Source organism: Oryx dammah, unplaced genomic scaffold (assembly GCF_014754425.2).
Source record: "Oryx dammah isolate SB20612 unplaced genomic scaffold, SCBI_Odam_1.1 HiC_scaffold_2, whole genome shotgun sequence".
NCBI lineage: Eukaryota > Metazoa > Chordata > Mammalia > Artiodactyla > Bovidae > Oryx > Oryx dammah.
In genome coordinates this window covers 31,308,291-31,330,700 of record NW_024070186.1, presented here as the reverse complement: position 1 = coordinate 31,330,700, position 22,410 = coordinate 31,308,291, and the positions used below count along the sequence as shown (strand labels likewise).

Below are 22,410 nucleotides of genomic sequence, written 5' to 3'. Positions count from 1 at the left end.
AAGCAATTACATAAATGCAAATGGATGTGTTCAGTGAACAATAAACGTTCACCAAATGCAAAGAATCAGAACATTCCTGCCAGAATGCACATCAATGCACTGAAATAGGTACTACACTGAGAATTATCAGATAAAGATTTTAATTTGTGAAATAATTAACTGTTTGCCTCTAACCATACAGTTTGCTACTTTGTTCCCAAGCCTTTAAAACCAACCCTGTCATTTTTAAGTGTAATCAATTCATAATAGAACCAACAAATTCTTATAATTTGAAATTAAGTTGGTTTTATGTTTAATAAAAAGAAAATACTCACCCTTTGCTTTTAATAGAGTAAACTTTTTAAAAACCACATATGCTCTCAAATATTCTAATACCTCAGATCTTGAGAAGTTATTAGCTAGTTGCCATCCAAACAATTTAACTATTTAACTCCTAGAGTCTTTCTAACTGAAAAAGCACTTAACCAATACAAAGTATCACTTTCTCAAAATAAATTTAGATACTACACTTAAGCAAACCTGGATACAACAGAGGACAAAGAAAACAAAACAAAACAAAAAAAAAACTTAATAAGAGGTCAAAAAAGGAATGGTGGCCACAAATAAAAATATGATCTATTATCCCAGTACAGGGTTTCCATGGGCTAAGGCAGGGAACACATCTAAGTTATTTCTTTTTTTTTAACAGTTGCCAAACAGAATTACACACACATTTTTCTATAAACTTGTTGAAAAGAAATACTACCACAGATTTAGTATTTACAAATTAGATGCGGCCCTATGTACATTTTTAAAATTACCTTCTCAAAATCCTCCTTGTTTTTAGGTGGTGGTAACATGGGAGCATTGGGGTTTTTTAACCGCTCTCTAGGCTGCGCATTAAAAGGCAGTCCTGATGGAGGTGGGGGAAGCGTATGTTCCATCATGGAAGGCGGAATGTATATTGGATGTGGAGGAATAGGCACAGCTTTACCCCAACCTAACTTCATTTCAAAAGACATAATCATCTTTCCTAAAAGAAAGAAAAGAAAAGTCACATTGGTAACTCTCAAAAAATCTCTAGTGATATGAATTAATTTCCACATTTAACCTTCACACTTCTGGTTCATTTTTCCCCTAGAGTTTTGATACTTTTCAAATTCAAAACAATGTCTAAATTCTATGATGGACTTCCTTACCATTTAAATTTTTTAAAGCTCTTTCAGCATCTCTTCTGTTCATAAAGGCCACAAAGCCACAATTTCTCTCTCTTGCCCTTTCTTCATCAGTTCTAGGCCACATAATTTTCACACTGGCTAATGGTCCAAATCTTCCAAATTCTTGGCACAACATTTCTTCATTCATCTATTAAAAGGCGTAAGATATTTTTTAGTATGCAAAGAGAAAATAATTCTATACAAATGGGAAAGCAAAGTAATTTTGCAAGATAAGAAGAGACCTATCAATGCTACAATTTTCCATCCAAGTACTAGGACCTCTGCAAGGGAAAAATTCTGCCTTCACTGGCATTCACAAATCTTTTCATACCAGAAACACTGTTTTATGTAAGTGGCCAGGTAAAGACACTGGGAAGCTGGAGAAATCAAAAACACACCTTTACCTTCACTTTTCCTCCTTTTGAGAGTCTACATCTAAAATAAGCTACAGCAATGATTTGTTTTACAACAATGATTTGTTTTACAACAATGATTTGTTTTACAACAATGATTTGTTCAGCATTTACGAACATTTTTCAGGCAGCAATGATAATTATACTTAAACCAAGGAGGAAATATTTGTTGACAATGAAAGAAATAAAAGACCTGGTTACTTTTTTCTTTTCCAGCACCCAGCTACCAGTGTAATCAAGAAAAGACAAAACGGAAAATGGTAAATATGCAATGAGGTCCAAAACATGTATTATTTTCTAAGATATTATGTACAACAACCACTACATTCAGTTAAGAACATAGCAGGGGAAAGAATTAAAATATAAAAGGCAGCAGAAATATTATTTTGCTATTATGGAGACAAAAAATTTAAAAAGGAAATCCGTAAGGAAGCAGGCTATATATCAAAAGGAGAGAGTCTAAAAAGAATACTGTCCACCACTGGTCATATCCTGATTTGATAAATAAAATCAGCACTTAGGAAAACATTTCAAAATCAGAGTACAGTCCAGCTATAAAAAAAGGAGACAAGTCCTCAAAAATTATAACAAGAAAATCTGACCCACATCAGAAAGGCTCAATTTCACAACATAATTTTAGTTCCTACCTAGTTCTACCAAAATCTGCTTATTTCACATTCTTGACTGCATCTTTTTTTTTAAATATTGATTGACAAAGCAGTTTTCCAACAAAAGCATACAATATATGAGCCAATATGAATCTTACTTTTCTAGTATTACCTGTGGATTAATGTTTCCAAGGTATAAATTAGTAGTGCTTGGATCGCCTACATCATGTGAGCCAGGTGCATAATCATCAAGAACTATGACAAAGAGGAAAAAAATTATAACCTGCAAACTACAAAGTTTGGACAATTTCTACAAAGTAAAAAAGCAAAAAACTATATTACCACCAGATGATCGATTTCTTCTTGAAGGCGCGTCCACTTTAAAAGAAGAAAAAGAAAACAATTCTTAGTTTTTAGAATAGTTCATCACAAATATAAACATTAAAATAAATGTCACTTACTAGAACGACGCTGACCATCAGAATCTGACTGTGGAGGTTCAAATCGACTTAACCTGCCTTTTGTTTTATGTCTCTCATCACGCTCTTCTTGAATTCTGTTGAAAATATATATAATCACTACTAATGAGCCAAAATTTGGTTGTTCACATTTGGTAACAGAATTTATCCAGATGTCACCTTCAAATAACTTCAAAATATTTGTGTGACACACTGACAACCAAGACTAGAAGTGTCCCTCAGCTACAAATCATGAGCAAATTTCTGACATATTTTATAAGCAAAAGAATACAAAGCCTACTTTTAAGATGAAAAGGAAATTCAACATGAAAAACACTTAAATTTGTTCTTTCTTGGCTAAGACAGACCACTCTTCACCCCTATCTCACTGACTATACTGTTTCCACTGCAAACAGGACTCCGGACATTAGTTAAATTCAACTTAATTGAATCCATATAATGCAAGCAATCTAGATGCTGCACAAAATGCTAATTTACTGTCAAGTATACCCCACAAAATATCTGAAACAGCTTTATGTAAGCCAGTTAGTAAAAACAAACTAGCAGACTACATTCTTCACACCTCCATCTATAAGAAACAGCTCAAAATACCTATGAGAGCTATTCTCAACACCATAAAACTTACTGTTTCAATTCTTCTTTGAAGAGTTCCAAATTGCTTTTTTTCTTTTCTTTCTCCCCTTTCTTCAGTGGCTATGAAGGATATGATAAGTTATACTTCAAACAAAACAAGGTTAAACAAAACTAATGGTTTGACAATCAGATCACTCTAAATATACTTTTATTTTTGTGCCAATTATGATCTCATTATTTAAAAAAAGAAAGAATGCTTCTGTTACCACTGAACTGTCTGTCCTTCCTGTTCTCTAAAACTAAGAATTTAACAATTAAATTATTAAAACAACAAGCAGAAGTCTTAAGGTAAAGGAAACACCAACTTTATCCTCCCCTTAAATAAAGTCTACGATTGTTAGGTCAGAATACCGAGGAGCACTGGAGGAAAAATTAATAAACATAAAGTAACTGAACTGTCACATAAATAACTGCCATGAACAACTACCAGAAATACACACTCTTCACACCTTGGAGGCAATGAACTACTGAAACAAACAGCAACACTGCTTGAATTTCTCTCTTAAAACTGCTTCCAAAAATGCTTTTGGGATCCTCATTTTAAAAGATCCTTTCTTTAAAATCCTTATTATTTTGGGATCCTTATTTTGGGATCCTTAATTCAATGAGGAAGAATAACAAAGGGAGGTAGGTAAACTGAATATCCAAACACAAAAAAGAATGAAATTGGACCTCTACCTCATTCCATACACAAAAATTAACTCAAATGGTTCACAGACCTCAATATAAGAACCAAAACTATAAAACTCTTAGGAAAACATAGTGAATCATCATGAGCCTGAACTAGGCAACAGTTTCTTAGATATGACACCAAGAGAAACAAAAGAAAACAACTGATATATTGAACATCATCAAAATCATAAACTTTTGTTCTTCAAAGGACACAATCAAAAAAGGACAAAGAAAACCCAAAGGAAGAAAACAACATAGTTGGTAAGAGAACTGATTACAAAAGCTGTAAAAATCTCTTAGAACTCAACAATAAAAAGACAACTCAATTAAAAATGTGCCAAGGATCTGAAAAGACATTTCTCTGAAGAAGACTACAAATGGATAAGAAATAAAAAGATACTCAACATCACTAGACAAGTGCAAATCAAACTGTAATTAAGTACAACTTCACATCGACTAAAATGACTAAAATAAATCTTAGCAGGTGGTGATACAATTTCACTAGGAATATATATTAAGAGAAAAAACATATATGTCCACAGAAGACTATACATGAATACTTTCAGAAGTATACTCGTAATAGCCAAAAAGTGGAAACAACCCAAATGTCCGTCGAGATGGATACACAATACATAGCATTATCCATAAAATGGAATATGATTCAACCATAAAGAGAAATAATGTACTGATGGTGGTTGCCAAAGGCTGGAGATGACTAAAAGTATAAAGTTTCCTTCAGGGATAATAAAAATGTTTTGAAATTAGAGATTAGTGATTGTTGTACAACTGTCAATATACTTTAAAAAACACTTTATACTTCTAAAGGGTCAATTTTATGATATGTGAATTAAGTAAAACTGTTTTTTAATTGCTTTCAGAGTCAGGAAAAACCAGTTTTACTATTCAGCGTAACCACATTTTCTCATCAAATCTGGCTCCAAATGATAAGACCCACATCTACCTACCATCTTCCAAGAAAAATTTCACTCTCAAAAAATAAAAGATTTTCTAACACTAAGAATATATAAAGGAAAATGTCACTAGCTCTGATAGTAATTATCAGATTACTTGGAACATTACCAAACATGTTCCAAGCAACAGACACATTGCTGGAGTACAGTCTTCCAAATAATTGTCATCACACATGCTGATATATTTAAATACCCAATTCAGGATTGCTTAAAAAGACAATCCCATTATTCCACATTTATACCTAAAATATAGTTAACTTTTAACTTGCAATATACTATGAGTAACAGCAAAGGTTAACTGCTCAATGAGCATAGAGTCCCATCTGTTTGTCCCAATTTGTTATCTCTCATATAGGAAGATTAAGCATCAAAACTCAGTATCTACTCCCAAAAGAATTAAAAACAAGAAACCAAAGTCCTGCTTACAGTGGAAGTACAGAAAATATTATTGGCAGTGTCATCCCTGAACCTAAATGGTCACTTACTTAAGTATGACTTACAGGTTTTTTGGTTTCTATCACAAGAAGAGATGGTGGTCTTTCGTTGGATGACTGATTTGGGGGATTTTTTTGATCCGCAAATCTTGAAGATGGCTTATAGATTTTACCTCTTTTTTCATCTGTTTCATGTTCTTCTGAAATTTAAAATACTAAGTTTCAAAACTAATTTCACATTACATGGATTTACTTCACCCACTATTTTTATTGAAAATAAACAAAAATTAGTAAATGCTTTTTAGTACTAAGACAGATGACCTGTGACTAAATATGATAATTCAAATACTATTACCTTATTCTCAAAAATACTAGTTTAATCATTTTATAGTAAAACTATAAAATCCGTAAAATGGTACAGCTACTTTGAAAATAGTACGGTAGTTTCTCAAAAGGTTAAACAAATAGTTACCATATGCCCAGAAATTCCACTCCTAGGACTATAAAGTATAACTATAAAATACATTTTTTCATATGTTTACAAAGTTTTCTGCCCTCTTGAAACTTGAAAGGTACTATATATTTTAAAAACGTCTCTGGCTCCAGTTTCTCATTAATCCTTATTTGGCCATTTATTTTACTAATAAGTAGCACCACTAGAGGGTGCTGATAGAAAGGAAAAAGAAACTGAAAAGCAACCAAACTTTTTTCATCATTACCTACAGTCATTCAACCAAGACTTTTTAGGTTTGCTCAAGGACTATAACATTCACACTAACCTTTTGCTGCATTAACAACACCTCCGCGCACAAACGTTTTCACTTTATTACCATCACTTCCTTCAAAAGCAGCAAGAAATTCCTCATAAATCTCAGCAGCTGCCTTTTCATCCTCCTAAATACACATGAAAATATTAATATCACTTGATATAAAAATTATTGTACACAGGGTGAAACTCATCAAGGAATAATGTAAACAGAGTCTCTCCCTCCAATGGGGAAAGCAGTTATTAAGCACTCCTATTAGGCAATAATACCTAATCCTTAGTAGATACTAATTAACACTGAAATTAAGAAGGACTTTGCTCCTCTACCAATAATCTGTGGAACAGAAAAAAAGGATCCACTAAATAAATTTGCTTAGAGACAACTCAAGGGTGCAACTATATGACAACTGACTACACAGACTGTATTATTCTATTAATGTTTATGACAATTATAAGGCACAACAATTTAATTCAGTGAATATAAACATTTCCTTCACAAACCACCAAAGACATAAAATAATTAGAAGTCTGAAAAAGGTTCAAACAGTTTGCATTAAATATCTCCAGACAGTTTGCATTAAAGAAAACAACCTTCAGTAGAACCCTCACAATTTAACTATTCTAAATGTCCCTAAAACATGTATGACTTGAAGGTCAAATAGAGCAGAAGAGAAAACACAAAAATAAATCCAACAGTATGTAAAAATTGTGTGTTGTTGTTTAGTCGCCAAGTCATGTCCAACTCCTGTGACCACATAGACTGTAGCCCACCAGAGCCCTCCTCTGTCCATGCAATTTCCCAGGGTAAGAATACTAGAGTGGGTTGCCATTTCCTTCTCTAGGGGATCTTCCCGACCCAGGGACTGAACCCGCGTCTCATGCATTGCAGACGGATTCTTTACCACCGAGGAACCAGGGAAGCCCATGTGGAAATTCAGTATTCAACAATTTGATAGCTATTTAAAAGACATAATAAAAATGAACCAATTCTTTACATCATACAAATGAATAAGATTTTATTCATTTGCAAATGAATAAGATTTTATTCATTTGCAAATGAATAAGATTTAATTTTTAAACATGTAGGTATGAGGGGGAAAAAATGAGGAAATTCCTTATAAGCTTGGAATAAAAAAACAAAACAGAAAAACCAGAAATCAGAAGACTGATGGTAAATCTGCCCATGACTTGTTTCTGCATGGAAAAAAACACCAGAAGCAAAATAAAAACGGAATCCACAACCTGAGGAAAAAGCACTGTACCGTGCGTCACACCCAAGTGGTACAATATACTTAAATAAGAATTTCTAAATACAGATATCCTTCTAAGAGAAATAATGGTTTAGATATAAGCAGACAGTTCACAAAAATAAACACAAGAAAAGTTGTCCAACCTTACTTATAAGAGAAATGCAAATTTAAAACTACCTTGAGATTCCATTTTTTGCTTACCAGATTGGCAAAACCCCTTCAGAAATATCCTGTTGGCAAAGCTATGGGGAAACAACCTCTCAAACATTGCTTACAGGCATGCAAAATGGACTTGCCCATAGAGAGCAATTTAACACCATCTAGCATAACTATAATTATACATTTACCATTCAATGCAGTAATCTCACTTACAGGAATATATCCTAAAAGTATATTAGGAGTAAACCCAAATACAAAACACTATCCCTGACTGCACTACTGGAAACAAAAGACCAAAACATTAATTCCCTCAATAGGAATTGCAGCGAATGTAGGATTTTAGTACATTAACTATCACATATCTATATAGCTTCAATAAAGAACAAGCAACGCTTCAATATACTTGCGGTAATGTCTGAAATACGATGTTAAGAGAAAAAAGCAAAGTGAAGGAAAGGGTATTATATAAAGTAAAACATTGTTCATCTAAAAAAAAAAAAAAGCAGGCACAACATACATTTATACACACTGGCTTACACGAGAAGAATAGACCAGAAAATAATCAAAACTGTCACACAGAAGAGAGGAAATGATGGAGGGGAAAGGCATAAAGCTGGACCTTCACTGAATACCTCCTGTGTTATAGACTTAACTTGAGGTAGGAGCTGAGAATACCCTTGAAATCAAGGATCTTTGAGAAACATTTCTCTACTGTCCATACACTTAAAGCCTCCTTAGGTACATTTAACTGACAGAGATAACTAAAAATACATTCTAAGCATTACCTTCTTCTTTAATTCTTCTTGCTCCTTCTTACTCAAAGTTCGCTTAGCTGTACTCATTTTTCCAATACTGAATGCTTTAAGTTTGTTTTCTAGAAGAGGCTGTGAAAAGGTAAAAAGCATACACCTTGACATACACATTCTCAATGTTACCTATAACTCTAACTCAATGTTATTTATAACCTTGAGGTTATTAACAAGTTAATTGAGTTAATAACATACAAAAGTCATTTTTAAATAAAAATAAAACACAAAGAGACACTAAGGCTTATAACACATTCAACCTACTTGTTGGCAAGAATAAAAGCATTTGAGGAGGGAAAGTATAGATGTTTCTGGGCAAAAGAAGCAGTGATAAAAAACAGACATTCAAATAGGGAGGAAGAGCATATATTTCCATCATTGAACAGCAGCAATCATCACCATCCAGAACTCCCAATTCAGGTGCAAAAATCACATCATTTCCTTTTATAATTCAACAAATTACTCCATTCTTCACCAACAAAACTGATATTTATGAACACAATTTCATTTTCATTGCTGGGAAAATACCACATACTAGGTTTCAGGCAAGTATACAGTTACCAATTAATTTTGAATGAGAAACAATATTTTAATGAAGTCTTCATTTATGTTAAATTAGAAGCAATTTCCTTCTGAAATATCGTGTGAATAAACTGTAGACTCTTAATTGTTCTGTCATTCATTTGAATGTTAATTTTGATTCAGAAAGTTTTCTTTTGATTCATAAAATTTTAAAAGAGAGGAATGTTTATTAAATACAGCCTAAATATTAACCTGCAATTGAAATCTGAATATTCCTCTCTCACCTACCAAAATGAGACTGACTTATAAGAGTATCAGTCCCCTGGTTATTAAACAGGCTTGCTTTTGGTGAGAGACAGAATGGAAAGGTAATACTGCATTAATACCTTAAAGTTACATTTAAATCCCTCTGAAAAGATAAAAGCAGTTCATAACTCAAAAGTCGCTACTGGTTTCAAGAACAAATTTCAAAGTGAATTTTTTTCCAAAATAGAAAGGAAAATGTTTGGCCATCATTCAGCACCTTTGGTTTCAACTTCTTTGGTTTAAACAAATGGTAAAATTACACATAAATTCCATGAAAAACAGATTTTTACACAACAAAATTTTTGCCCTCAATTTTATTTATATCTTAGGAGCTAAATTTAGACACCTAAGAGAGAAATGGTTAAGGAAATCATGGAATATTTACTCAAAAAATATAATGATTCATTAAAAAGTCTGCTTATAGAATTTTTCCTAGAATTAAAAAAAATTAGACCTGAGAGTCTTTTAAAATGTGTTCCTATAAAAGAGACCTCAATGAAGTAAATATATATTTATGCTTACAAATACTAAACAAGAAAAATAAAGTGTTATCAATGTCAACACTGGTTGGTAATAACTGTTTTATTGTATTTTCTAAATTTAACCATGACAAGAAAACATTATTTGAAATTTAAAAAAGACTAAAAGAGTGCAAGAGTATTTTGCAGGTACATGCATAGAGACACTCCTCTGGGTGCCTGGGTGGCCCTGGGCCCTGCACTGACCAGCAGAGTGAATAGCACCTGCTCCTGTTTGCTTCCCAGGATGAGATTATATATAAGCTCCCTGAGAACAAGTGTGTTTTGGGAATTCCCTGGAGGTCCAGTGGTTGGGATACTGTGCTTCCACTACAGGGGGCAGAGGTTTGATCCCTGATCAGGGAACTAAGATCCTGCATGCCACATGACGTAGCCAAAATGGGAAACGTATTTTAAACATTTGTGTATTTCCAGTGACTGGCATCTGGCACTTGGTTCAGCAAAGGTTTGGCCTAAGAGGCAAACTATAAACCAATTAGCCTTTTTACATCCAAACACTCGTTGGTTTTTTTAAACAAAAATTTTAAATAAAACATTATCTTACATGTGACTTAAAAAACATTCCCTTAGATAAGTTTATTTACTGTTAACCCAAACCGAATAATGAATGCTATTTTCAAATAGTACAAAATGAAACAAATACAAAACCAAGACACTTTAAGTACCAAATTCAATTAAGGACATATCCAAATCATTAATTATCCTTCATAATCTTTATCAATACTTACCCTTGAAAGATTCTGATGAGGAGAATCAGAAACATTTTCACGGGCACTCTCATTCCTATAATTATGTTTTCTTGGGCTCTTAGGTCGAGTCCGACTTGGCATATCACTATCTGAGGGTCCAGATGCATCCATCTTAAAGAAAAGGAATATAAGTTCTTAAGAATCATATAAGTCGTACTGAACTAGAAACAACCCAAACATTCCAATACTGACAAAGTTCATTATATACTATCAAAATAAATCACTACTGACCCCTTAATCTCAGAAAAGTTCTTAAATACAGAACGTTTTCAATAATTCTAATTTGGACTTGAAAGTTCAAATTTTATTATCATTAAACAGACTGCTGTCTTCTTCGAAGAAACAGGTACCTTTCTTTCACTTTAAAGAAAATGTCTGCCAAACACCCAAGTCTGATTAACCAGTTTGTCAATCAGTTGTACCTTCAGGTAAAAATAGCACTCAATGAGAAAAGGAACCAGTTTTATTTCACAACTTAATCCCGCAAGCACTTCTTCTTAAGACAAATACCACAGTTTGGCAGGTAGAAGTGCCTCCCATTTCATCACTCAGAACCCATACAGAAAGATAATATTTAATATTAATCATTTTTACTATCTAATCAAGAAAGTTCTTAAGTGAAACTAGCTTATTTTTACTGTGCCTAGTGGAGAAGAATATGACAACTACTTGCACATTTTGGTGACAACTGCCTTGATTTGTGCTGAGGTGCCAACAGTTTACCCATCAACTGCTTTTATACCATTAGTGCAAACGTCAACACAGTGAAGGCAAATGATGTCTTAGTATTATTACAAAAGAATTCTGAACTCAGACTGAAAAATTCTCAGTGACCACACTTTTATAGCATTGAAGACCACACTTCTATAGCACTGCTATAATAACCCATGTAATGTTTATTGCGTTATTCAAAATGTCAAAACGCTTTAAACAAAACATCTAGGCCCACCAACAAAGAAACCAGCTTAATAAGTAATAATATACCTCCCGCATGGAAAGTTAAGACGTCATTAGAAAGACTAGATTAGAGTTATAGCCGTTGACATGCAGGGGATTTCCAAAAAGTGTACTGTGCAGTGTGAAAAGAATTGTGTATAAACGCAAAACTTGTTTCAGAGATGTATAAACACACACACGTATATATGCACAAAATTTTACAAGCACAATAAAAAAAGGAAATATACATATTTCGTTTCTAACATGGTTTAAGGGGCCAACTTATGTGAATAATAGAACAGAAAAAAGAACACAAAATATCTAGCAAAAAAGGTTAAAAGAAAATAGGCACGTACAATGCAATCATATTTATCAGGTAAAATCATAAGGGATATATCAAGTAGGGATCTACACAATAAGAAAGTTAATTTTAAGGAAAAAAGACAAAGACTGCCTCTGATACTCACATGGACATCTGAAGATCCAGATGAATGAACATCTGATGATCTGGTCTGTAGGTATTAAAAATAAAAATCAACCTTTAAATAATGAGAAAAAGTATTATGCTAACAAATAAGCATTTTTCATGTTATAAAGACTTAATCTTTCCAAATTAATAGCAATTTCTTCTCAACTCATAAAATCAAACAAAGGCAATCTGACTTACAGAAAAAAAAAATTGTGATCCAAAATAAACGGGCCAGTCAAGTTCAGTCTTCAAACAATGGTGCCATTTAGTAAGGCCAACTGTTAAAATTTCATCTTTCAAGTTGATATACAATTTCAGATTACATATAGTGTATAACACATCTGATTTTTCACTATGCATCTAAGGATGAAAAACCCAAACTATAACTAATATGAGATATCTTTCTGAAATTTCTACTTGGAGGCCCAGAATTTAACCATCACTGAGTCATTTTTATTTTTCAAGGTATTGTGTAGTGAGATTTTACTTTGCATATATTTAAGTATGAAAAGTGAAATCAAGAAACTTGAGATCACATTTATCTCACCTGAATACTAGATTTCAAAAACAAGGCACATTCATTTTTAAGAGAAAACTGAAGATTTGTATGATGCAGAAAAGAGCAAACAAGATTCCTACGGGTCCACACAGTACTTTTTTACACACATATCTTGTAGAAACATATGGCTTTGAACAGCTGATCAGATTTTCATACTGAATCAATTTATTCCTCCACTGTACTGGACTGAGGCACAACCAGCCCAAGACAAGCAAGCATTGAGCCACTTCCCATCTCCATTCTTTCTACCCACCTTTTTTCTGTCCCCAACTTTTATTTTCTCTCTCCTATTTCACTTCCTTCTTGCTAACCTTTCCTAAAAGGCAAGATATATGGGAGGAATTTTTAATATTTAAATTTAACCCTGGGAAACATACTTTGAATCACAGTTTGAAATGTGCCTATTTGCAGACACTTAAAGATCCAAGAATAAATAACTCCTCTTAAAAAAGAAAAGTTCAGTCAAGAGACTGAACTGAACAGAAAAAAACATTGTTGCTCTTTGTTAACCTGCTAGGTAACAAAAAATAACACCCTAGTAGTAATAGCAAGAAAAAACATAAAACACCTAGAAACCAACTAAAGAAATAATTTACTATTAAGACAAAGTCAACTATACCTAAATTTATTTTTGTATTTAATGCAATTTCATTCCATAGCTCAAAATCTTAAATAGAAGTCTTTGCAAGGGGACAAGGGGGATTGCCAAAAATAATTCTGAAGTCTGCCCAGAAGAAGAAACATGAAAGAGTAGCTACGAAAGTGCTAACCCTTTTTCTTTATGCCACCACATCCAAATCATCATTTTTAGGATTTAAAAATAACAGCATAGCGTAGGACGATGCATCAGCTGATTAACCCAAGATGGCACTGAACAATATTTACTGCAAACCAAACATTCTCCTCTGATAATCAGCTGCAGCTACAGAGCATTCAGAATAAAACTTTAGGCTTGAGAAGAGTTAAAGAGATGTCAAGAGTAGTGAATAAAAAATTTAAAGGAATAACTAACTTCTTGAGCTAATGGTTCAGGTAAACAGTAAATGTAACACTACTTTTGAAGTCACGTCTCTGCCTCTACTTAACCTGGAACGGTACTATATTATTTGTCTTGGGTCTGGGTTTTATGTCTTTGCTGAAGAACACCAAATTAGTGATGTTTAATGAGCTTCTGCAGTGCACAGCGCAATTCCTCATCCAAGTGAAAACACCCAAAAGCAAGAAACAAAAGGGAAAAATAAGGGAAATTTGAGGCAATAAAGACACAAGAAAAAAATTATCTCAAGACAGAGAAAGCAGATTTGTAATACAAATGTGGGGAAGGACAGCAAAAAAAAAAAAAAAAAATGTTTTTTTAATAATTCTGACGGCTGCTGAGGAAAGAGATGAAGCCAACTAAACTTCAAAGTAAAACTTTTTTTCTGACTGCTCCTACCTTTACTTCAATTGAAAAACACCCACACCTGAGTTCTTCAAATTACCAAGCTACCCACAGCAACACTGCTCCAATATTTCCACTCTGCCTGATCAGTTCTCCTATCCCATTTGTCTCCTTCCTCCTCATACCCTCTAAAGCATCAACTCATATCTCTGAAAGCTGAACAATCACTCCCAAAGGAAGTACATCAACACTTCTATTGCACCGAAATGAACCCCAATTTCTTATTTTCAACCTTGGTGCTTCTCCTGGGTTCCAATCTGTTCTTAAACAACTTCTGGGACATCTTCACCTGAACGTCTCCAAGTTCCTCAAATCCAGTGTGTATAAAATCCCTCCCAAACTAGCTTCTCCTATTGACCGTATTTCTGTCACTGAATGCTAATTCTCAGTCATAATCTGGAAGTAGTAACATTAAGAGCAGATGCTGGAATCAGACTTCCTGTTTTTAGCACTTACCAGCAGCTTTGTAATCTGTTCTTTCATCTATAAAGCTGACTGTGGTGTTGAAGGACAAAGACAGGTGAAGCATTAAGAACAGCACTGGGCCCATAAAAGTGCTCAACGAGTGTTAGCCAGCAGGATTATTATAACAGGGTCGTCCTCGACTCCTTCCTCATCCCCCATAATCAACTGAGTCACATTCTGTTTATCCCACCTCTACTAAAACTCGTCTCCGGGACCCTTTTTTCTAAAAATACTACTATGGTTCAGACCTTCCCTATATGCAACCCATTTACTGGCAACCACTTACTGGTACTGTGTCATGCATTAGAGATATCAAGGAAAATAAGACATAGCTCTTGCCCTTAGGAGCTAATAAGAGAGGCAAGTAAAACAGTGTGGCTACACTGCCTGAGCACAGAGGACAAGCAGATCTCAGTGGGATGGAGACAATGTCAGCAAAGTTTCCCAGAGAGTATCTGAGGTGAGATTTTTGAAGCAATCTTTATCAACAGACTGCAAATATCTTTATTCTCCTCACTCCCAAATTCTTCTTAAATTGTCTCCAGTATAGTTTTCCTAAAGGTCTTTCTTGTCTTGAATTTTCCATGACTCTCTTATTCCACAGGTTTCAAAGCCTCCACAATTTAGCTCAAACGAACTTTTCCATCTCAGAAACTTATTTCCTATTCCAGAGCCTTATAAATTGGCTAAAACGGACCATTTAGCAATCCATTTCCAAGTAATTTTTATTTTCTTTACTTCACCCATCTCTTTTGATACCTGTGTCTACCTTCAAAACTTTGCTCCTTGTTCTAAAGACTCAATCAAATGCCTTCATTCCTGAAGCCTCCCTCAACCCCACCCTCCATTCAGCTGTCATTTCTTTCTCTAAACTTTTAGATGCTTCAGATAGCTCTGCCTTGAACTATAATACACTGACTCTCTTCTTCCACTAGACAGCATGCTCCCCAAAACTGAACTGTCATCTTATTCAACGTTTTATTCCTCAGAGTTAAACACAAGATCTGGCAAGTGACACAGTCTCAATACACTTGCTGATTCAGCTGGTTGGAACAAGTACCTACCCAACAAAATTACATTCCATACTATCAATATATACTAAGCTGCCCACTCACCAACAAGGAGCAACTACCTAGCTGAATACCACTCTCCAAGACAAACCAAAGTCCACCTCTCAAAAACACTTCATAAACTCACTGAGACAAGCACTATTTAATAATGGTAAATAACAAGCCTGAAACTATCCTTAAAATTACATCCAAAATACATGAAACATTTTAAGTACATTTTGAATGATCTGCATTTAATCTAAAATGAGGAAAAATCTAGTGAAAAAACACTGACTGCTCAAGGAAGAGACATCTAACAGTACCAAACAGCCTCAAGTGCTATTGGCAAATGCATCTTCCTTAAAAAAAAAAAAAATTTCCGCAAAATACCCAGCCAGTGGCTGATATGCAATAAGCTGTTAGAGCTACTTAGTATAAGAGGCAAATTATTTGCAATATTACTATTTTTTGAGTTTAATATCCTATAGGAACTTTTTTGCTTGTTTCTCCAAAAATGATGCTCTTTGTATAAAAGGAACAGAGAGGCAGAAGTCTTCAACTTGCATGACAAATGAATGTTTTTGTCGATTTGTTTTCCGGGAAAAACAAAGCTTCAGGAATAAAAAAATCAATTCAATCCAATAAGACAGACATTTTCAAAACACATATCAGTAGTCATAGTCAAGAACCAATGCTACAAATACTCAACTTTCTAAAAGGCACCAATCAAGAAAACAAAAGCTCCTAATTTCTCTCTCCACCTCAAAACAGCCTTCCACATAGAAAACTGATCTCCTTATATTTTAAGATAAGGTGTTTATCTTACAGTTTCAATCATATCATAATGAAGACTCAGTTTAAAATTGGCAAACAACAGAGGCTAATTTCTCAAGGTCTGTGTAAATCTCTGAAGTTTCTGGTCATATTTACTTCTTACATATCTTTAGGTACCACCAAAAACAGTACACAGGCAATAATACATACCTAAGGATCACAAGCTATGAATGGATCCTCATCATACATTATTTCACACAAGTGAAATATTTTCACCAATCAGCAGTCACTCAACATACTGATAGTTCCCACACCGATTTAGAGCTGAGCATCCAAGGAAGCCAACAGCATTTTATACTTTGCTCATTTACCTCTCTAACCCAAGTTTTTACAATATGGGAAAAAAATAATGCACTGTCAGAGTAAAGTAACAGGGCACACAATTCCACTATACTTGCAGTATCACCAGCACAGCAGATGCAGAGGGAACAAGGATACCACATTCTCTTCATATCCTCATTGTGCTGAGCAAACAACTCTTAAAATCAAAATTTTTATAAACTAATTTTTATAAACTAAATTCTAAGGAAATACGTTTAATATTTTTTTCTAAGCAAACAATTATAGACACTTTGCCTCTCCTCCCAAAATCAAAGCTACAACATGGCACCAAGACCCCTCTCCCCTAAAGCATTATTTTAGTCTGGTGATACAGGAATAAAGGCACAGGAAATTCTTAGCTAATTCCTAAAACCTTTGCCAGGCTTTAAAATGTAAGTACAGCAAAATTCCACAGAAAACAAAAGACATGGGGTTTCTTCATTAGGGCAACTACACACAAAGGTTAAATCATTTGACTATACACCCTTAATGTAATTTTTAAAGCTAAAAGAAACTGCGCTGCTGCCGCTCAGTTGCTCAATCGCGTCCAACTGTGCGATCTTATGGACGCAGGTTCCTCAGTCCATGGGATTCTCCAGGCAAGAATACTGGAATGGACTGCCATTTCCTCCTCCAGGGGATCTTTTCAACCCAGGGATCAAACCTGCATCTCTCATGTCTCCTGCATTGGCAGGAGGATTCTTTACCACCAGCATCACCTGGGAAGTCCAAAAGAAACTGTAGAGGGTATCTAATTTAATCTCTTTATTGTGTATTTAAGACAGGTCAAATAATTTTGCCATTGTCAATAGCAAAAATCCTGTCATACATTATATTTTTAAAATTAATTTTACTGAAGTATAACTGACATAGGACACTGCATTAGTTTCAGGTATACAATATGATTCATTATTTGTATGTTATTTAGTTGCTATAAATCATGTCCGACTCTTTTTGACCTCCTCTGTCCATGAGATTTTCCAGGCAAGAATACTGGAGTGGGTTGCCATTTCCTCCTCCAGGGCATCTTCCTAACCCAGGGATTGAACCCAAGTCTCCTGCATTGGCAGGTGGATTCTTTACCACTGAGCCATCAGGGAAGCCCCAGTATTTGTATACACTGCAAAAAGATCACCACACTATTAAGTCTAGTTAATAGCCATTATCAAACACAGTTAAAAGAGTTTTTTATTTTCTTCCTGTGATGAGAACTTTTAAGATGTACTCTCTCAGCAGCTTTTAACTATGCAATACTTAAAACTGTTAACTATGGGCTTCCCTGATGGTTCGGTGGTAAGAATCTGCCTGCCAATACAGGCAAAAGATCAGGGTTCATTCAACCCCCAGGTGGAAAAGATCCCCTGGAGGAGGGCATGGCATGCTGTATTCTTGCCTGGAGAATCCCAGAGACAGAGGAGCCTGGTGGGCTACAGTCCATGGAGTCTCAAAAGAGTGAGACAGAACTGAGAGCATGCACACATTGTTAACTACAGTCGCCGTGCTGTACACTGCATCCTCTTGTATATTTTTAAATTAGCATTTTTCTCAGTCTAGAAATATGATTGACAAGCCCATATCAACAGGAATTTATGATAAAAGAATGAACATGAAACTGAAAAATCTGTTCACTCCATCTGTATGGTAGAATAGGTCACTCATCTGCACTCCCCAGATGTAGGGAAATCAAACCAGAGATCAAAGACTAGAAATCCCAAATGCTGCAGTATTAAACCAAAATGATCTTATACTCTCTCCAATAAATTCTGGACTTGGGGTTAGAAATAAAAAGCAGCAATCTGAGCAGTCATGATAACTGATGACAGATTCTAAACCTCAGGTTTAGAATTTATCCTGACATTTTTAAAAGTACTTTTTGTTTCCTCTAAGAACAAAAGAGGAAAGGAACTAAGTTTTTTAATGTATGTTATAGATATTCACTTATTTAATTCTTACATCCATCCTGTAGAAATGAGATTACATACATACTACAAACAAGGAAATTTAAGGCTGAAAAAGTTAAGCAATTTGCCTTGATAGCACAAACGATTTATTATCAAGTCAGGATTTGAATCCAATTATCTTGTTAGCAGTCTGCCCTGGTAGCTCAGAGGTTAAAGCCTCTGCCTGCAGTGCGGGAGACCTGGGTTCAATCCCTGCATCCAGAAGATCCCCTGGAGAAGGAAATGGCAACCCACTTCAGTATTCTTGCCTGGAGAATCCCATGGACGGAGGAGCCTGGTAGGCTACAGTCCCTGGGGTCTCAAAGAGTCGGACACGACTGAGCGACTTCACTTTCATCTTGTTAGCAAAATTCATAATCTCTCTACAAAACATGCACCCTCCATATTAATGGAGCAAATCATGTCAAGTCCTGAGATATTTTAATGACATCAGTAGAAAATCTCTTAACAGCATCAACTGATGATAATCTAAAGCAATACAGAGGACGTCCCTGGCAGTCCAGTGGTTAAGACTTCACTTCCAATAATGCAGGGGGTGAGCGTTCGTTCCATCCCTGGTCAGGGAGTTAAGATCCCACATGCCTCGAGGTCAAAAAACCAAAATATAAAACAAAAACAACATTGTAAACAATTCAATAAAGACTTTTAACATGGTCCACATTAAAAAAAAAAAACTTTAAAAAGCAATATAAACTGAAAAGGTTTATCACTGGAAGATCTAACAGTTTACTTATAGGGAATAGCCACACACAACCATAAGTAGTACTATTAGAGAAGGAAGCCTGAACATACACATTAAAATGTTTTCAATATATCCAAAACCTCAAATAAAAGATACTTAAAATATTACTTTGAAAATAAACAAAAATAATGAAGCTTATGCCATGAATTTTATGGATGTAGTAGCTTTCCTGCCCAGGTGGCGGTGGTAAAGAACCCACCTGCAATGTAGGAGACACAAGGGAGGCGGGTTCGATCCCTGGGTCGGTTAGATCCCCTGGAGAAGAAAATGGCAACCCACTCCAGTATTAGTTCCTGGAGAATCCCACGGACAGAGGAGCCTGGCGGGCTACAGTCCATAGGATCGCAGAGAGTCTGAAGCGACCCAGCACGCACACAGCTTTCCTAACAGTAAGGAGGCCTGGGCTGGTTTTGTCAGAGTCGGCTGAGGAAGTGGGAAATCCTGTACTCAATCATTCCCCTCCTCACCAAGGAAAAAGGTACTGGGGAAGGAAGAAACAAACAAGAAATAAACCCCGCATGTAAAGTAGCCAAAACTAGCCCTCTACCATAGTTTCTACACAACTGAAGGATTTCTGGAAAATCCATTACCGATAACGAACTAATTATAAACACCATTCACCAAACGGCAAAAAGATTACAATTTAACAGAAACTGAGGAAGCAAGTATATAACAGGTTGCATTTCCGAGAACAAATGGTACATACCAGACATGCTCCGTCTACCGTAAACGTAACTTCCTAAAACCCTACTTACAATCACACACACTCTGTAAGATGTAACAGTCCTTAGAACCTTTAAGTATTACACAACTTCTCGGATCAGCATCAAAAAAGCGTTTAACAACTACTTCAGACAGGACCTATTACTTTTAATATCGTGTTGGAGATGAGAAATTCAAAGCAAAAAGTCGATTAAAGGACCCGTCCAAGATGGCAACTTAGAACCTGATGCTAATCACAACCTAACTAACGCTAAACTACTTCCACAGCTCAGTAATTTCCACAATACATGCACACGGTTCCCTGTAAACTCAAAAGCAATTTACTAATCTTAGGTGGCTTCCAAGTCTATGGAAATGAGCCCTCCAAACATACTTCCTCCTACGTGAGGTAAAACCACGTGCAGAGCGTAGCGTTAACCTTGGCGATGCATTACCGCAAAGGGGAACTGCACTTCCCACCCCGCGTCCCTTCGCTATTGGTCCTCCTCTCACAACTGATGGCCCGAAAGATTACTGATTCCCCGGAGGATGTGAGGGAAACGGGGGGAGGCCGGAAGCGTGTGAGATCCAAAACCAAAGGAAAAGGAGGCAGACACTTAAGCTAAGGGAAGCGATTCCCGCCTCTCCTAGGCTCTGCCCGGCGGCCTGAAGAGCGCAACAAGCTGAAACACCCCGGGCGCGTTTTCCGGATTTAAGACCTCAGTCTAAATCCCTGATTTCACTCCAGTGCTAAGCTCGGGCCAAAATACTCACGCCACCAGCCCTGGGGCCTCCAGTCTCGAGCCGAATCCAGGCTGGGACTAAGGGGAGACACCAGGCCTCTCAACCTGCGCACCACGGTCCGTCTGCGCCCCGGCCTACCGTCGCGACCAGAACACGGACCCCGACCCCAATCTTCTCCCGCTGGCCAGAAGCGTCTATAGCCCCCAGACGACAGTGATAGGGCCACTGACTTAAGAAGTCCTCTAAGAAATTACCTTTGAACTGGCCTTCTGAGAGCCGCCTGGCGTTTTGTCCGCCATCTTGAGCTTTGCCCCTCCTTCAGCGGCGGCAGCAGCACGGGCGAGTCGAGCACCGAAAGGCTGGATCACAGCGGAGCCCGCCAGAGGAGCCTGCAAGGCTGAATAGTCGACTGCCGACTTGAGGAATTCAAGGAGAACGGCGCCACGTGACTTCCGGTGTTGAGCATTTCCTGGGCCCGCCCACTGAATATTTGGGGGCGTCTCCGTGTCGGGTTTTGTTATTGGGCTGGAGAATTTAGTGAATCTTTTTGTACTGGCTTTCGGGGCCGGTTGTTACTTCACTGTTTTTCCAGCCCCAACCCTAGATAGGTGCTGGGCGGGGAAGGAAAGACTTCTTAAAGAAGAAATGAATGATCAGCTTGGGAAGAGCTTTTACTTCAACTCAGAAAATAAATCTGAAGCCGACTGGGAGGTGGATGGGGCGGGACGGGTGGGGCAGGGGTTTGTCCGGCTCTCCTGGGATGAAGATGATATCCGTGCTACCTCGGGCGTCACGCCCTGCTGGGGGAAGGCAAACTTGCAGTCTGTTCAAGAAAGTGGTGTCCAGAAGCATAGGAAGGGAGCTTTTGACCCAACCTGAGACTCCGGCCGTGGAGTTTTCGGATAGATTATTCGGGTCAAAACCGGGACTTGCAGAGAGAGGATGAATGAAAGGAAAATTATAAATAGACGGTGTTCTAAATATAGCATCATGTAAGTTGTCATTTTAAAAGTTACATTTTACGGTTTAATCTTGTTTTCGTTTCTAATCACAAATGGAGGGGAGCATCTAAGTTCTTAATAGGATCTACATGTATGGATGTGAGAGTTGGACTGTGAAGAAGGCTGAGCGCCGAAGAATTGATGCTTTTGAGCTGTGGTGTTGGAGAAGATTCTTGAGAGTCCCTTGGACTGCAAGGAGATCCAACCAGTCCATTCTGAAGATCAGCCCTGGGATTTCTTTGGAATGACTGATGCTAAAGCTGAAACTCCAATACTTTGGCCACCTCATGCGAAGAGTTGACTCATTGGAAAAGACTCTGATGCTGGGAGGGATTGGGGACAGGAGGAGAAGGGGACGACAGAGGATGAGATAGCTGGATGGCATCACTGACTCGATGGACGTGAGTCTGAGTGAACTCTGGGAGTTGGTGATGGACAGGGAGGCCTGGCGTGCTGCGATTCATGGGGTCGCAAAGAGTCGGACACGACTGAGCAACTGAACTGATAGAAGGAAAGCTTGCTTGAGAAGGTAATTCCTGAGCCAGACCAGGCAAGGGAAACCGAAGGGACAGTCCAGGCAGAGGGAGTCGTGGAAATAAAAGTCTGGTGGCATGAATCAGGACAGCCCTGCTGTGCAGTCACGTTTTACTAGACCTGGTTTAGAGAATGGACGCAGTTGGAGA

At 36.6% G+C, this 22,410-nt stretch overlaps 1 protein-coding gene across 5 annotated transcripts in view; it reads right to left on the bottom strand.

The window, feature by feature from the left end:
* The window catches only part of LOC120858264 (U2 snRNP associated SURP domain containing), a 53,365-nt gene extending 32,205 nt beyond the window's left edge, over window positions 1-21,160 (bottom strand). For 2 of the 5 annotated variants that reach the window (XM_040234208.1, XM_040234225.1), the window contains exons 1-12: window positions 20,981-21,160; window positions 11,907-11,951; window positions 10,483-10,614; window positions 8,367-8,465; window positions 6,186-6,300; window positions 5,473-5,606; window positions 3,322-3,389; window positions 2,679-2,773; window positions 2,560-2,595; window positions 2,390-2,472; window positions 1,179-1,344; window positions 801-1,012 (exon numbers count right to left, since the gene is read on the bottom strand). In XM_040234208.1, the coding sequence (XP_040090142.1) occupies window positions 801-1,012; window positions 1,179-1,344; window positions 2,390-2,472; window positions 2,560-2,595; window positions 2,679-2,773; window positions 3,322-3,389; window positions 5,473-5,606; window positions 6,186-6,300; window positions 8,367-8,465; window positions 10,483-10,614; window positions 11,907-11,951; window positions 20,981-21,025 (1,230 nt within the window). In that variant the 5' untranslated portion in view covers window positions 21,026-21,160. Of the gene's footprint in view, window positions 1-800; window positions 1,013-1,178; window positions 1,345-2,389; window positions 2,473-2,559; window positions 2,596-2,678; window positions 2,774-3,321; window positions 3,390-5,472; window positions 5,607-6,185; window positions 6,301-8,366; window positions 8,466-10,482; window positions 10,615-11,906; window positions 11,952-20,980 lie in introns of those variants that run through there. The other 3 variants (XM_040234217.1, XM_040234233.1, XM_040234242.1) reach the window with 3 other exon arrangements.
* Window positions 21,161-22,410: the final 1,250 nt, after the last annotated feature.